The 16387-nt window shown below is 42.7% G+C and overlaps 1 protein-coding gene across 8 annotated transcripts in view; it reads right to left on the bottom strand.

Moving 5' to 3' along the window:
* Positions 1-4228: 4228 nt before the first annotated feature.
* CECR2 (CECR2 histone acetyl-lysine reader) overlaps positions 4229-16387 on the bottom strand; it is a 173265-nt gene continuing 161106 nt past the window's right edge. For 4 of the 8 annotated variants that reach the window (XM_086714481.1, XM_086714485.1, XM_086714483.1 and 1 more), the window contains 3 exons: positions 7739-9158; positions 5470-5581; positions 4229-4722 (listed from right to left, as the gene is read on the bottom strand). In XM_086714481.1, the coding sequence (XP_086570607.1) occupies positions 4717-4722; positions 5470-5581; positions 7739-9158 (1538 nt within the window). In that variant the 3' untranslated portion in view covers positions 4229-4716. Of the gene's footprint in view, positions 4723-5469; positions 5582-7738; positions 9159-16387 lie in introns of those variants that run through there. The other 4 variants (XM_086714482.1, XM_086714486.1, XM_086714487.1 and 1 more) reach the window with 2 other exon arrangements.

Genomic DNA, 16387 nt, shown 5'->3' with positions numbered 1-16387 from the left:
TGTGCCGCAGGCTGGTGGAGACTGGCCTGGGCTCCCAGGAGCTGTGTGCAAGGCAGGAGAGTGAGGTACCCAGGTCCCAGCTAGGGGAAAGGGGTCACACGGAGGACACTGAACGGGGTTCAGCACTTCAATAACTTATTATCCACGCCCCTGTTCCCAACCCCATCCCACCCTTTTCAAAAACACATGCAGGACAATCAGCTGCTTCTCAGGTATTTCTACATAAAGGTTCAGTCAGTCCCCTGGTACACAGTGAGAGACCAAGACTAGCTGGGGAGACAGCCTCACTAATGTCTGTTTAGCAAAGGCCTACAAAGCAGAGACAGATGAACACGCAACCTGGAGCTAAGGCTTGCGTCACAGCTTCATATGAGAGATGGGATGCAGAAATGTTCACTCAAGTTCCGTTTTCCCAATGGGAAAGCAGGGCAAGGCTGGGTGTCCTAAGGCTCCATGTTAGAGTCCAACCCACTAGAAAAGAAAAAGGGGTTTCTTCTCATGCAGCAAGCCTCAATCACATTCCTAGTTCCTAGACAGTGATGTGAGCCCCGGAATAAAAGCCTCTGCATGCTCAGCCAAGATTCCCAGTATCCTCACTGGAGTGTTGAACAGAGAGCTATCCACAGGGACCCTGCATCCCAGAACCCCCGACAGTGGCACAATCCTGACTCACACGCACACGGAGCTGACTTCCTCAGTGGAGGCCCATGCAGAATCTGGCAGGGGGCGAATGCACTGACACTCGGTCACAACGCAGGGGGTAGCAATAATGCTAGAAAACTCTAAGCCTTTCATTTCTTTGAAAACAGTTTCTTTGAAAGCATGACAGGATTCTGACACTATGTGACTGTCCTTGCCTTGGGACTGCTGGGTTAAGACTTCCTGTGAAATTCAGATTAGGTCTTAAGAGCAGTTTATTATTTACAGATTTGAACTTCCATTAAAAAAAAAAAAAGGGAAAAATTTCAACCTAGTGGTATGGATTAAAAGCTTGTTTCTGACATCTGTGGTGACTGCAACACTGGGATTTTGCGTGTTTTGGACAGCGCTTTGTTTTGGAGTATGTGTTTTGGACATACTCTTGAACTCCATGGGAATTAGCAGGAAAAATTACACAGCAGACAAACGCCACGGGATAACACCACCACATACTTAGTCAAGAGAAGCATTTCCAAGGTCTGAGGGCTAAGCTACGGCACAATGACATTTCAAGCTGAGGTGTGAGTGAACTAAGGCACATACATACTATGGGTCTTGAGGTTTTCAATAAATGTAAAAATGAAGATGAGCATGAAAGAGTTTTGCCTTTGGAGCGCAGTTTGACTTGGGCTCACTGAGAAAAAAGAATCCTTAATAACAAGCTCATGTGCACTGCCAGAAGAACTAAACCAACGTGATTAAGGAGAGGTGGAGTGGCTTTAATTTTATTTTTAGAAAGTGGGATGGAAAGTTCTATGGATCTGCGTATTTTGCCCTCATTTACTCTTCACATGCATCTACCATAATTTTAGCCAACAGCTACTTTTTAAATGAACAGACTCTGATGGAAAACAAAAACAAAAACCCAAACAGAAACCTTCCAAAAGGCTTTACTTTTCTTTCTGGATCATTTATTTCTCTTGGGTCTTAGGGAAACAGATTCTAACTTATTAACAAGTCTAATAAAGGCTAGCCATGACTATCAAATCAAACAGGTGTGAGAGTATTCTCATTACCTGTGGACCCCAGCTATCCCCTTCTGCAGACTACTGAGAGCTGAGAGCCAGCACACTGACCCACCGTGTGAAAGTCCTTCTAGCCTGAGAAAGGTCATTTTTAGGACCTCCTCACACACTACTTTCTAGTTACAGCATATCACATGACCATCATCCCCATTATGGAGAAGATGGCAAATGCATTTGCATCTGCTTAAGACACTTGGGAAGAGAAGTGCCAAAGGAGAAAGACGAGGAAAGAGGTCCTGTGGATCAGTGGTTCACAGCAGCTCAACGGTCACATGTGTTCCTGCAATCTTTCAGCTCCTGACTGCTTTTAGTAGATCTGCACTTCAAAGACCAGTAAAAGCTCAGGATATACCAGACAAGGGCTGAAGTGCTGGGACCTGTAATGCATGACCCAATTCCCACATGGGATGCAACAAGGCTGACAAATTTGCTGTTGCCCTTGTTCCCAGTGTTACGATATGAAACAGCAGTTCAATCCTTGATACTCTTCTTCCTTAATACCTTCTCACCTCTCTACATACTGAGAAGGGAGGTTAAGGATATAAGAATTTACGGATTTCTTCCTATATTGTTCACAGCTTCTAGCAACAGGGAACAGGGGGTGAGGGGCTGGGGGGAGTGTGGAGAAAAGGTTACCTTGAGTGGGTGGAAGGAAAGGGAACAAATCAACCCAACTATTGCTTATGGTCCGCTCCTACCCACGCCCCAGGGTCATTCAGCACAAAGCAATGCCTCCAACTTTGGTGCCAGGGGAACAGACCCAGTGCTCACTGTGCTCCCAGTTATACAGCAGCCAGAGGCCTCTCACCCAAACCAGCTTTCATGCAAAAAGAGAAAGGCTGTCACCAGCACAAGGCTCTGGGCCTAGACCAGCTCTAAACAGACCCAAACCAGCTGTCAAGACCAGTTGGTCTTTCTCTCCTCCCTGCTTCTACACAAACACAAAAACAGAAGAGGTAATGCTTCGGCCATGCTAGCTTACACTAGCTTAGGGGCTAACATGGAATCTGTTCTTCCTACAGGGATAAGGCTGACCTCTTCACTCCTCCAAACCAGATTATGCCAGTGATAGCTCTCTAACAAGAATTAGGATCAAATGAGAACACAGGCTCAAAACTCATTCCACATAAAAGCACATCAAATTTAAAACTGAAGTCTATTAGAGAAAAACTTGTATTTTTGTGCATTGTATCTTAAAGGCTCCCTGTGTTCCCTATGCAACTCTTAATCCTACCTGAGCTGTGAGCCACAACGCCAGGTCAAAAGCATTCCCTTATTTTTATGAGTCTCCATTACACTGGAGCTGGTATCTTGGGTTTCCATCAGTATAACATGGATTATTTCCAATTTGTTTCTCTTCCTGATAGCACATGCTTAGCAAACTTTAAACATATTGGCTCCACGTTTCATCAATGATGCTGGAATTGGAGGGAAAAGATTCTACTGGCCCCTCACAAGGCTGAATTTGTAAGAAACTAGGGCAGATTAATAATATATGGAAGCTTTTCTACTATCCCAAAGGCATGCTTAAAAATATGCTATTCTTTACAAAAACCTGTAATTTCAGGGCATTTTTCCTTAGTCTTATTTTTTTCTTTGTGGGATATTCAAAAGTTTAAAACATAGGAGTCCTAACTTTGGTGGCATCTCAGCTAAAATCAAATATAGAATGCTAACCAGGGACAATCCAGTGTAATTCACTTCTAAAACTGTAACAAAGTAATTTAATACTGTAAAATTGTTTCCTATCACAGGTATGACAAATGATTTCCAAGAACTTGTTCCTGAAAGCTATTTTAAATCACCATGACTTATCTTACTATGATTCACTTAAAATGAATAAAACCTATATATACCGAGATATTCCTAAATTCAACCTGTAAATCTATAGAATACATTTTTCCTATTCAAAACTGTGCAATTTCTTTATTGTACTAACATATACAAACCTGAGTAGTCACTTCCACAAAATGTGATTCGTGTCAGAAAGCTTTGTGTGATGCCTACCAGATCACAGTCCCAGCAGGTCTGTGACGAGGATGATTTATTTTGTATTTTAATAAGCAAAACACTCTAGTGATCCCAATTCCTGATACTGGTTTACAACTATCTGGTAGGGCTGGTGGCAAATCAGGAAGGGCACTGCTCTCTGAAATCCAGGATTTAGGCCACTGGATGAGAGGGAAGCCAGTCTTGTGGGCAGATGCTCCTGGTAGAACATGTGAGAGCACTCTGCCTTCCAATGGAGAAAGCCCACAACCAGGGTGTAGTGCAATGGTACCCTCTACGGCTGATCGGAAAGAAGGCCTTTAGCTAACAAAGGACTGCTAGCCACTGAGGAAATAGTGACATTTTACAAGAGTAAATTTACCCTACCCTCTTCTCCAGCTCCTGAAAGTATTCAGTGTGATATGATTGTAAACAAATGAGGATCACTCTAGTGCTGCGTGCCCACCATAGTTAGGACTTCCATTTCTTCCACACCCCCACCCACCCTTCCCACTTTATGTACAATACATTCACCACCAACAACAAAAATTATTTTTAAAAGGCAACATGAAAATTCTGTAAACTGGACCCAGCTCCAAACACATTAATACTACGAGTAGTCCCTTCCCCAAATATATACCTGAGTTTAGCTGCTCATGAAAGTTTACAAGCACCACTCCATTCATAAGTATGACCCCTCCCCCAAGTTTAGGATGATCTTCCCTGAAAAAAGAGTCTCAGGACTTAGAAAAGCTGTCACTAATTTCAGTTCATCTGTTTTTAACTATCAGCCATGCAAAGATCCCTGCCCAAGGACCGCTGCAAGCTGGTGTTAGTCTAGGACTCTGGGAATGGCTCCAGCTCTTGGATGGCACGAGTGATGCACTGTGAAGGGGTGTGGCGGAGGAACAGGAACAGAGATGGGCAGGGACCGTTCCCCTAAATTCTCCATGTTCCAGTCTTCATGCGCAGCTGTTTCCTTGGGGTTTATTTCCTCCTTGGACTAGCTCTGAGAGAAGCAAATAAAGACAATGTAAACAAAATTGACAGCTGTATTGTTTAAAAAAATTAAGTAAGCTGAAGAGCTGTACACATTCCTCTCCACCTGAAAAATGGCTTGGTTTTGGTTTCAGCCATCACAGTTTACTTCTGGAGGGTGGGATCTAAAATTCTGGACCTCCTGATCCAGACCCCAACCTCGTCACTCAGGAGCTGTGGGATTTCTTGCACATTAGGGAATGGAACTGATGTCGGTGAAGATAATTAATTCACGGCAGTCAAGAAAGAGATTAAATGAGATGCTGCATGCAGAAACCCTTAGCACGGTGCCTGGCAGAAAAGCAGCACTTGAAGGTAGCTACAGTTCTTTTAAAACTGGACTAACCAGTCTCTCTAAGATGAAATTGGTAGAATAAAAAAAAAAACAAAGCTATCTTATCAAAATAAATGCTAGTGGCCAGTTAGGAAACGAGGCTTAAACAACCCCAAATAGCTGGTTACCACAAGGACAGAAAAAAGGAACATACGGAGACAGCACAGGAGCTACTTCCGAGGTCATCTTCTCCTGGCTTTTCCCACCACTGAATCTACTTGGAGCACAGGGCCCGAGGGGCCCTTTTTACTTGGCTGCCAGTAGGACATGAAGCACTTCCCAAAACACCTTAAAAGATTTTTTCAGAATCACACCAAATTCACAATAAACTATTCCCTGCCACCTCGAAGAATAACAAAAATTCTAATTGCTGGTAATTTTTACCTGATCAAGGGGAAGTGTTGGGGGTTTATGTGGTGGCAGCTCTTCCTGTGACGTTGCTGGTGCTGGGGTCTTTGGGAACGAGGACTGTGACTGGACCGGATGCATTTGCATTCTGTAGCCACAAGAAAGCATAGTTAAGAATTAATGAAGACATGAATTAAAAATGAAAAGAGACACTTTAATCACAAAAATCTGGCAGACAGTGCCGTAATTATCTAGGTAATCAAACTTGAAATCAATACTGGGACAAAGTGCCATCGTGTGCCTCCAGATGAGATGCAATAAGAAGTATATGACACTGGGGCACCTAGGTGGCTCAGTCGGTTAAGCATCCCACCCTTGATCTCAGCTCAGATCTTGATCTCAGGGTTGAGTTCAAGCATGATGTTGGGCTCCATGCTGGGCGTGAAGCCAACTTAAAAAAAAAGTAAGTACATGACACCACCTATGTAGTGTTCTTGACAAATGTTTAATTGGACTCCAAACATGAGGAAACAATGAGAAGAATCCAGAGATTGGGACAGTCTACATGAGAACTAGCCTGGAGTCTTTGAAAAACAAAACAAAACAATGATAGCATAAATGCCTCAAACTAAGAGATTAAACAGACATAGCAACCAAACATATACATTAACCTTAAATGAATCCTGGATGGGAAAAAAAAAATAAAACAAAGAAATGTAGCTTCAATGTTTCATTTTTCGAGAATGACAGAGCGTGAGCAGGGGAGGGGCAGAGAGAGAGAGAGAGAGAGAGGGAGAATCTGAAGCAGGCAGCAGGCTCTGAGCATCAGCACAGTGCCCGTTGGGGGGTTCGAACTCATGAACCTTGAGATCATGACCTGAGCTGAAGTAAGACACTTAACTAACTGAACCACTCAGGTGCCCCAAGAAATGTAGTTTTAAAAGATATTTTGAGGGGCGCCTGGGTGGCTCAGTCGGTTGAGCATCCGACTGCAGCTCAGGTCATGATCTCACGGTCTGTGGGTTTGAGCCCCGCATTGGGCTCTGTGCTGACAGCTCAGAGCCTGGAGCCTGTTTCGGATTCTGTGTCTCCTCCTCTCTCTGCCCCTCCTTTGCTCATGCTCTGTCTCTCTCTCAATAATAAATAAACATTAAAAAAATTTTTTTAAAAGATATTTTGAGGACAACTGGAGAAATTAAGTAAGAACTCTGTATTAAATACTATTAGTGTTATTTTCCTTGGGTGTGAAAATAGTTTGAGATTGTGCTCCAGGAAAATGTTGTTATTCTTAGCAGATGCATGCTGACATATTTAGGGAGAAAGGGTCAGGATGTCTGCAACTTACTTCCCAATGGTTTAAAAGAAAGACAAAGAAAAGAAACATAATGTACTTAGTGAGGCATAAAACAAATAGGGCACAACGTTAAATGGGGGAGAGGTTTTGGAGGTAAGGTCTTCTTAGGTTGGCACTGAAGAGAGGCACATTAGTTTTTAAGTTGGATGGTATTGGTTTTAAGATTAAGCTTCATAACTTCATTTTTTTTTTTTTTAAGTTTAAGTATTTTGAGAGAGAGCGAGAAAACAAGTGGGGTAGAGGCAGAGAGAGAGAGAGAATCCTAAGCAGGCTCCACCCTTCCACCCTCAGTGAGGAGCCTGACTCCGGGCTCAACCGCATGAACTCTGAAATCATGACCTGACTGAAATCGAGTTGGATATTTAACCAACTGGGCCACCCAGGTGGCTTTATAACTTTATATAAACAACTTCATTTAACCACCTTTTATATATTATTAATTTGAAAATTTCATGGATCATAGGTCACCTCATCACTATTTTCAAGAACTCTTATGGGGACAGTATTTGACTTGTTTTAAGAAGAAATGACAGATAAGGGATAAAACCTGAGCATTACATGTGATCCCATAACCTCAGGATTTGAGAAAGACCCATTTTACCCTAGTCAGAGTATCTGAACTTAGCAGCATATTGACGCCTGTCTATAGCTTTCAACTGGAGCTATCAAGTTTCCAGGGTCAAAATCTGTCATTTAAATGCGAATTCACTTTCACGAGGGAAAAAAAGTGCCAAAGATAAAATCAGACTCTAAGGCTGATATACTTGCATTAAGTCTTCAATTATCAATGAGTCACATGTTTTTCTTGGACCTAGACTGCTAACATTTATCGTCATTCCTAAGGTCATTTTGCTCTTCAAAACTAACATCTATTTCTTTTTTCAGAAAAACAAAAAAACCCCAAAAAACAAAAAAAAAAAACAACCCAAAAACCACCTAATGTAACCTTACCCTGATGATCTGTACATTTCTTGGAAAGGTCCCCTTATTCCACTTCCAGTGCCAATCTGTTCCATCATTACAGCTTGAAAGTGACCCAGGCCATCTTCCTGGCAGCGATAGATGGGGCCCTCCTGAGAGAGGCCGTTGGGCTGGGCAGCCACTGGATGGTGAGGTGGGTGAGCAGCCACAGGGGAAGAGTAAGCTCTGGGCTGGAAATGACTGGCTGGCCGCTGAGGTGTATAAGGAGGCCCTGTCTGTAGCATCACACCATGGGGTTGGAAAGTAGATGAACCAAATCCCATCCCTGAACTCAGAGGTGGAGGAGTTCCATAAAGATATTCGTTGGCTGACAATGAGCTCTGTCGCTTGGTAGCTGCATTATGGTTGTCCAGGTCTAAAAATTCTTTGGGACTCTCTGGTCTCTCCATAGATTCATCCAGCTTTTCTTCCTCTGGAACAGGATTCTGCCCATCAGCTGAGACTACTTTAGCAGCCACTGCATCCATTTGGGTTGGGGAAGTTAAGGCAGCATTCAGTGTCTCACAGCCTTGCAGATTAGCCAAGGTGCTCTTATCTGAGAAGAGGGGCCTTGGTGGGGGAGGTGGATTAGGTGGGAGCCCACTTGGGCTTCCCGGGGGATGAAGATGTCTCTGCCAGTCAGAAAAGCTCTGTGGACAGGGATAATAAGGAGTTCGCTGATAGTGATGGTAGGAAGGCTGAGGTGGTGACTGGTAGGAATACCTCATTCCTTGGTGGGGGCGATACCGGGGAAAGACTCCAGAATGAGGGTTGCTAGATTGAAAGCCCCTAGGGGGAAAATGCTGAGGATGGGATACTGAGGGTTTACTTCCCATCACAGGGCCCAAACCTTGCAGGCCTGGACTGATGTGGTAATGGGCAGCTGAATTTGGGTATTCCAGGCCGGGCATGTACAAGGGAGAAAACTGGCTTACAGTGCCTCCCATCAAACTGGGGTCTGTGTTGGGAGGTGTAGCTGGGTTCTGTCCTGCACATGGCATGGTTTCCTGTAGTGTTTTACCTCTGGGGCAGAGTGGCTTTTCTGACCCACTACCACCAAGGCCCTTCCCCTCTGATCCACAAGGGGATGCTTCAACAACTACTCCATTTTCAGGTAGAGCCCCTCTATCTGCCAGAGTGGAGAGGTCTCGCATACATCCTTGACTGGCTGGGCTGGTATAGCCGCTCTCTGAAGGCCAGGTATTCTTGTTCTTTGTTGCTTTACAGTTGTCTCCAGAATCTGAGGAGTCGCTTTTGAGCTCTGGGCCCTCTGTTTCCCTTTCTTGTGGTGAGCTCTGCCTGGTACAGTCGGTCTGCAAGGGAGGTGTAGGGTGAGGTAGTTGTTTGAGGTACACGCCCTCTGAACCACCAATGTTTGGTGGTTTCTCCTCAAGCCCAGGCAAGGGATCTGCTGTAAGTGAAACACAGAACAAAATAGTAATTCAGTAGCTGAAATGATGACACTGATGGAGTTAGTTGTAAAAAGAACATGAAAGCTGTCAGATAAGGAGAGATAGGGTTGGGGTAGATGTGCAGCCATTGAAACTTCAGCTAGAAATTGAGTCCCTGGAAAGGATGATGATATTGAGGTCCTTGCAAACTCCCTCTTATAGACCAAGAGGTAAGACCTAGCACCTCTACAGCTACTCATAAAATGTCTGCCAAAGAATGGAGATGTCCTTGTTTCCCTCTTCCTGTGTGGTCACAGATCACTAAGTGAGGGGGAGATAATTCATGGCTCATGGATTCCACAGAGATGCATGTCACATATGGAGATACAATAAGATACAATGAGAAGGACGAGGACATGATGGGTATGTATCAAGAGGGCTGGATCCCTGACTTGTGCCCCTTCAGAACACAAGTTCCACAGCAGCAGGGACTTTCTTTTGTTCCCTACCACTCTTAGTACTTGCACAAAACAGGGACTCAATTGATATTTGCTGAATGAATGAAAATATCTTGTCTGGATGTCTTGAGAACAAGATGTCCTACAGGATAAAACTCGAAAGGCATCTTTAACACATTACAGAAATTTAATAAACCCAAATAAATTAATTTACTAGACTCAAATGCTTAATTAAAATTCAGAATTCTTTACCTTGCTATTGTATCAAACCAAAAATATGGTCTTACTATTACAATCCTTTGAACAGGACAGAGTTGTTGCTCAGGTGGATCAAAATACAATTCTGGTAACAAATTTTAAAGACAAGATTAAGGATTCATAACAACTTTTAAAGACCGACTAAAATCTCGGTCAACTAATGAACTAATAATGCTGTCTTCAAAAATCAAAGGCAGGAGCTATACAATGAAAATTAAATCTACACTTATCATTATTTTATCAACATAAAACATGGCAACTAAGAAATAGGCTTATCTAGTTTCACCAGAGGGACTCTACTTCTAAAGCTTCTTCCAGACTCCATGTGAAATCAGTATTAGACAATTCTGTTAGAGCTGGTTTTCACAAAGCAGGCCCTATCTCAAAAGAAACACTTTTATTTATTTTTTTTATTTTTGTTAATTCTTAAAATGTTTATTTTTGAGACAGAAAGAGCACAAGCAGGGAGGGGTAGAAAGAGAGGGAGACACAGAATCTGAAGCAGGCTCCAGGCTCCAAGCTGTCAGCACAGAGCTTGATGAGGGACTTAAGCTTATGAACTGTGAGATCATGACCTGAGCTAAAGTCAGATGCTCAAACTGACTGAACCACTGAGATGCTCCTCAAAAGAAACACTTTTAAAAAGTCTGACTTGGGGAAGATGGCAGAGTAGGAGGATTAGTATCAATAACCCAAAAAATGACTTTAAGGCTGAAACAAAAGACTCTCCACAGCTATATGTAGAGCAAGGGCCACATCAAAGAGGGTAGGAAGAACAAAGGTATTGACAGGAGTCAAATGGACTCTAGGACTGTCCACAGGAGGGAAGGATACAGCAGACACAGAGAGAGGAGAGAAGCAGTTCCCCAAGGCAGGCATCCCAGGCACAAGGAAATTACATGGGGAAGATGAATTCCCACAACATTTGGCTTTGAAAACCAAAGAGGCCCAACAATCTGGGACAGGGGGCGGGGGAGGATGACTTAACTAACACCTGAAACTAAAAATCAGTGGGCTTGGCTCTGGGAGAGACAGGAGGGCAGAGTCCCTGCCCTTAAAAGAGACAGCACAACAAACATAAACAGCCCCACTGAGATAAAGCTTAGAAGCAGCAGTTTGAAGACCTGGTGTATATATATGGTAAGGAGATTTATTTACTAATCTTGAGTGTATGCTAGAGGGTAGGGATTTTTGGGACACCTCTCCAAGAACAAAAGAGTTGAAAGGCAACATTGTCTCCCCCGCCCAAGGCTAGACAGATGGACACCTGTAGGAATCAGAGCAGTGCCAATACTTGTTACCTGGGTTGCTAACAAAGAGCCCAGCCCCAGCATTCTCCTGCAGAAACACTCCATCCAAGCCCAGGTGAACTTTTCCTGGGCAGCTGCAGTTCCCTCCTGCATCGGACTGGCTTGGAGCTTCCTGGAACTGTATGGGTCCTACCCCCATTGCCCTGTTGACCTGGCCCCTCCAATATGCCCTTGGCCAGAGCCCAACCAAAGTGATGGCACAAGCCTGGCAAGGTACAGGCAGCCCCAACAAGGCCAAACACTACTGCAAAGAGACTCCTCCTGCCCCAGAGAACGGGGAAGATAACTACACATACCAGTCTGACTATGGCCCTAGCAGTGGGCTGGGGGAAGACAGGTGTTCTGACTGAAGGCCAAGTCCACCACTGAAAGCTTCTCGGAGGACAATAGAAGGAAAGTGCCCAGCAGTTTGGTGCTACCGCATCTCTAGCAAATGCCTGAATTGATTCAGCTCAAGCCCAAGGCAGCCCCAGACTGGGCCACTGAAAACACAGGGATCAAACCTTACCCAAGACAAAGAGAGCCATTGCACACAACTGGAATGAAGGCAAATGTGGCTTAGTTATAATACCAGGGTGCACACAACACACATAGGAGACACCCCTAAAGTGCTAGGTTGTGGTGAACATGGGACACTGCACTGAAGGGCACTACAGGACCTCTTTTTCACAACGCCACTATTTTTTTTTTTTTTTTAAATCAACGTTTATTTATTTTGGGGACAGAGAGAGACAGAGCATGAACGGGGGAGGGGCAGAGAGAGAGGGAGACACAGAATCGGAAACAGGCTCCAGGCTCTGAGCCATCAGCCCAGAGCCCGATGCGGGGCTCGAACTCACGGACCGCGAGATCGTGACCTGGCTGAAGTCGGACGCCTAACCGACTGCGCCACCCAGGCGCCCCAACGCAACGCCACTATTTTAAAGAGCAGGAGACATAGCTGACTTTCCTAACACAGAGTTAGACAAAACAAGGACATAGAGGACTATGTCCCAAAGGAAAGAACCAAGCAAGACATAATCACAGCAAGAGAACTAAATGAAACAGGTAAGTAATATGCTCAATAGAGAATTTAAAGTAATGGTCATAAAGATACTCAAGTTAGAAAGGAGTGGAACTCTTCAGTGAAACTCTCAACAAACAGAAAACAAAACAAAACAAATCAGAGATGAAGAACTCAATAACTGAAATTAAAAATACACTAGAGGGAATAAACAGACAGACTAGAGGAAGCAGAAGAAAAAATCAGTGACTGGGAGGACCAAGTAATGGAAAGCAATCAAGCTTCACAGGCAAAAAAAAAAAAAAAAAAAAAAAAGAAAAAAAAAAGATTTAGGGAACTCAGTGACAACAAGTGTATGGATCTCAGAAGAGAGAGGAAAGGGGGCAGAACATTTATTTGAAGAAATAATGGCTGAAAACTTCCTGAATCTGGGGAAGGAAGCAGAAATTTAGACCTAGGAAGCATAGCGAGTCCTCAACAAAATCAACCCAAGGAGGTTCACACGAAGACACACACAGGAATTAAAATGACAAAAATGTAGTAATAAAGAGCAAGTTAAAAAAAATTTTTTTTTAATTTTTAACGTTTACTTATTATTGAGAGACAGAGCATGAGTATGGGAGGGGCAGGGAGATGGGCACAGAATCTGAAGCAGGCTCCAGGCTCTGAGCTGTCAGCACAGAGCCTGAAGCAGGCTCCAGGCTCTGAGCTGTCAGCACAGAGCCTGAAGCAGGGCTCGAACTCACAAATCGCGAGATCATGACCTGAACCGAAGTTGGATGCTTAAGCGACTGAGCCATCCAGGCACCCCCTCCCCAAAATTTTTAGCATTTATTCATTTTTGAGAGACAGAGACAGAGTGTGAGTGGCGGAGGGGCAGAAAGAAAGGGAGACACAGAATCTGAATCCGGCTCCAGGCTCTGAACTGTCAGCACAGAGCCCCATGTGGGGCTTAAACTAATGGACTGTGAGATCATGACCTGAGCTAAAGTCAGAGGCTTAACTGACTGAGCCACCCAGGTGCCCCAAGAACAAATTTTAAAAGTAGCAAGAGAAAAGAAAACTGTTACATACAAGGGAAACCCTGTTTCAGCTCATTTTTCAGCAGAAATTTTGCAGGCCAGAGGGAGTGGTATAATGTATTCAAAGTTCTGAAAGAAAAAAGAACAGCAGCCAAGAATACTCTATTCAGCAAGGCTCTCATTCATAATAGAGTTTCCCAGACCAAAAAAAAAAAAAAAAAAAAAAAAAAAAAAAAGGAATTCATGACCACTACACCAGCCCTATGAGAAATGTTAAAGGGGACTGAGTGGAAAGGAAAGACCATAAGCAGGAGTAAAAAAGGTAGGAAGCACAAAAGCAGTAAAATTAAGTATATCTATAAAAATCAGTCAAGTGATTTACAAATAAAAGGATAGAAAGTATGATAGGATATACTTAAAACCTGGGAGTGGGATGGTGGGAGTTAAGAATAGGTTCAAACGTAAGTGACCATCAACTTACATATTATATGCAGAAGATGGCGAATGTATATGAATACACATACAAATATATATATACATATACATACATACATAATGGTAATCACAGATCAAAAACTGGCAATTAATATGCAAAAAATAAAGAGAAAGGAATCCAACTATTATCACTACAGAAAGGCACTAAGTCATGACAGAAGAGAGCAAGAGAAGGAACAGTAGAACAGGGATCTACAAAAACATTCATAAAACAAGTAACAAAATAGCAGTATGTACATACCTACATATTAACTTGAATGTAAATGGGCTAAACATTCCAATCAAAAGACAGGGTGATGGAATGGATTAAAAAAACAAAAACAAAAACAAAAACAAAAACAAAAACAAAACCCATCGATATGCAGCCTATAAGAGACTCATTTCAGACTGAAAAACACCCACAGATTGAAAGTGAAGGGAAGGAGAAGCCTTTATCATGCAAATGAATGCCAGAAGAAAGCCCAGGTAGCAATACTTGTATCAGACAAAACAGACTTTAAACAAAGACTATTAATAACAAGAGACAAAGGACACTACATAATCAGTAAGGGACAGATTCAACAAGAAACAGCAACTGTAAATATTTATGCACTTAACATGGCAGCACCCAAATACATAAAGCAACTAATAACAAACATAAGGAAGTAATCACTAGGAATAATAGTAGGAGACTTTATTATTTTTAACATAAACTTTTTAAAGTTTATTTATTTTGAGAAAGAAGGCATGAGGAGGGGAGGGGCAGAAAGATGGGAGAGAATCTGAAGCAGGTTCCATGCTGTCAGCGCAGAGCCCCATTGGGGCTCGAACTCATGAACCGTGAGATCATGACCCGAGCTGAAATCAAGTCGGACGCTTAACCAACTGAGCCACCCAGGCACCCCTATTTTATTTTTAAAAGTTTATTTATTTAGGGATACCTGGGTGGCTCAGTCAGATGGGCAGCTGACTTTGGCTCAGGTCATGATCTCATGGCTCTTGAGTTTGAGCCCTGCGTCAGGCTCTGTGCTGACAGCTTGGAGCCTGGATTGGAGCCTGCTTCAGATTCTGTGTCTCCCTGTCTCCCTGTCCCTCCCCCGCTTACACTCTGTCTTTCAAAAATAAACATTAAAAAACATTTATTTTGAGAGAGAGAGGGAGGGAGGGAAGTTAGGAGGGAGGGAAAGAGACAGAGTGTGCACATGTGAGAGCAGGGGAAGGGCAGACAGAGCGGGAGAAAGAGGATCCAAAGCAGGCTCTGCACTGTCAGCACAGAGCTGGATGTGGGACTTGTAACTCACGAACTGTGAGATGACGACCTGAACTGAAACAGAGTCAGGCGCTTAACTAAGTCACCCAAGTGCCCCAATAGCAGGAGACTTTAATACCACACTTACATGAACAGAAAAACAGATCAAAACAGAAAATCAGCAAGGAAACAGTTGCTTTTTGAATGACATACTTGACCATATGGATCTACCAGACATATTCTAAAGAATTCCAAACTAAAAGGGCAGAATACACATTCTTTTCAAGTGCACATGGAACATTCTCCAGAACAGATCACATGACAGGCCACAAAACAAGTCTCAACAAATTTGAAAAGACTGAAGTTGTACCATGCAACTTTTCTGACCATAATGGCATGAAAGTAGAAATCAACCATAAGAAATCTGGAAAGAACACATGAAAGTTAAATAACATATTACTAAAGAATGAATGGGTTAATCAAGAAATCAAAGAGGCAATCAAAAAACACATGGAGACAAATGAAAATACTACAGTCCAAAATCTTTTGGATATAGCAAAAACTATTCCAAAGAGGGATGTTTAGGGGCACCTGGGTGACTTAGTCGGTTAAGCATACAACTTTGGCTCAGGTCATGATCTCACAGTTTGTGAGATTGAGCCCAATACCAGGCCTCCACTATCAGCACAGAGCCCGCTTCAGATCCTTGGTCTCCCTCTCTGGTCCTCTCCTGCTCATTTGCACATTTTCTCAAAAGTAAATAAACATTAAAAAAAAAAAAAGAGAGATGTTTATAGCAATGTAGGTCTACCTCAAAAAGAAAAATCTCAAATAAACAACCTAGCCTCATACCTAAAGGAGCTAGAAAAAGAATAAAGCCCAAAGCAGCAGAAGAAAATAATAAAGATTAAAGGAGAAACAAACAAAATAGAAACTAAAGAAACAATATAGTAGAATGAAACCAGGAGGTGGTTCTTTGAAAAGATCAATGAAATTGACAAATCTTTAGCCAAACTCAAAAAGAGAGAGAGAGAGAGAGAGAGAGAGAGAGAGAGAAATAACAACCAACACCACAGAAATACAAAGGATTATAAGAGATTATGAAAAATTATATGCCAACAAATTGAACAACCAAGAAGAAATGGATAAATTACTAGAAACATAACCTAACAAAACTGAATCAGGAAGAAATGGAAAATTTGAACAGGCCATTTCCAGCAAATAGAGTCAATAATCAAAAAACTTCCAACAAACAAACGTCCAGGACCAGACAGCTTTACAGGTGAATTCTACCAAACATTTAAAGACGAGTTAATACCTATTCTTCTCAAACTATTCTGGAAGATAGAATACGAAGGATAGCTGCCAAATTCATACTATAAGACCAACATTACCCTGATACCAACACCAGATAAAGATACTACCAAAAAAAACCCAAAAAACAAAAAACAACAAAAACAAAACAAACAAAAACA

Source organism: Puma concolor, chromosome B4 (assembly GCF_028749965.1).
Source record: "Puma concolor isolate L17-30 chromosome B4, mPumCon1.1.hap2, whole genome shotgun sequence".
Lineage (NCBI taxonomy): Eukaryota > Metazoa > Chordata > Mammalia > Carnivora > Felidae > Puma > Puma concolor.
The sequence above is the reverse complement of the archived record's forward strand: the minus strand, read 5'-3'. Positions and strand labels throughout refer to the sequence as shown.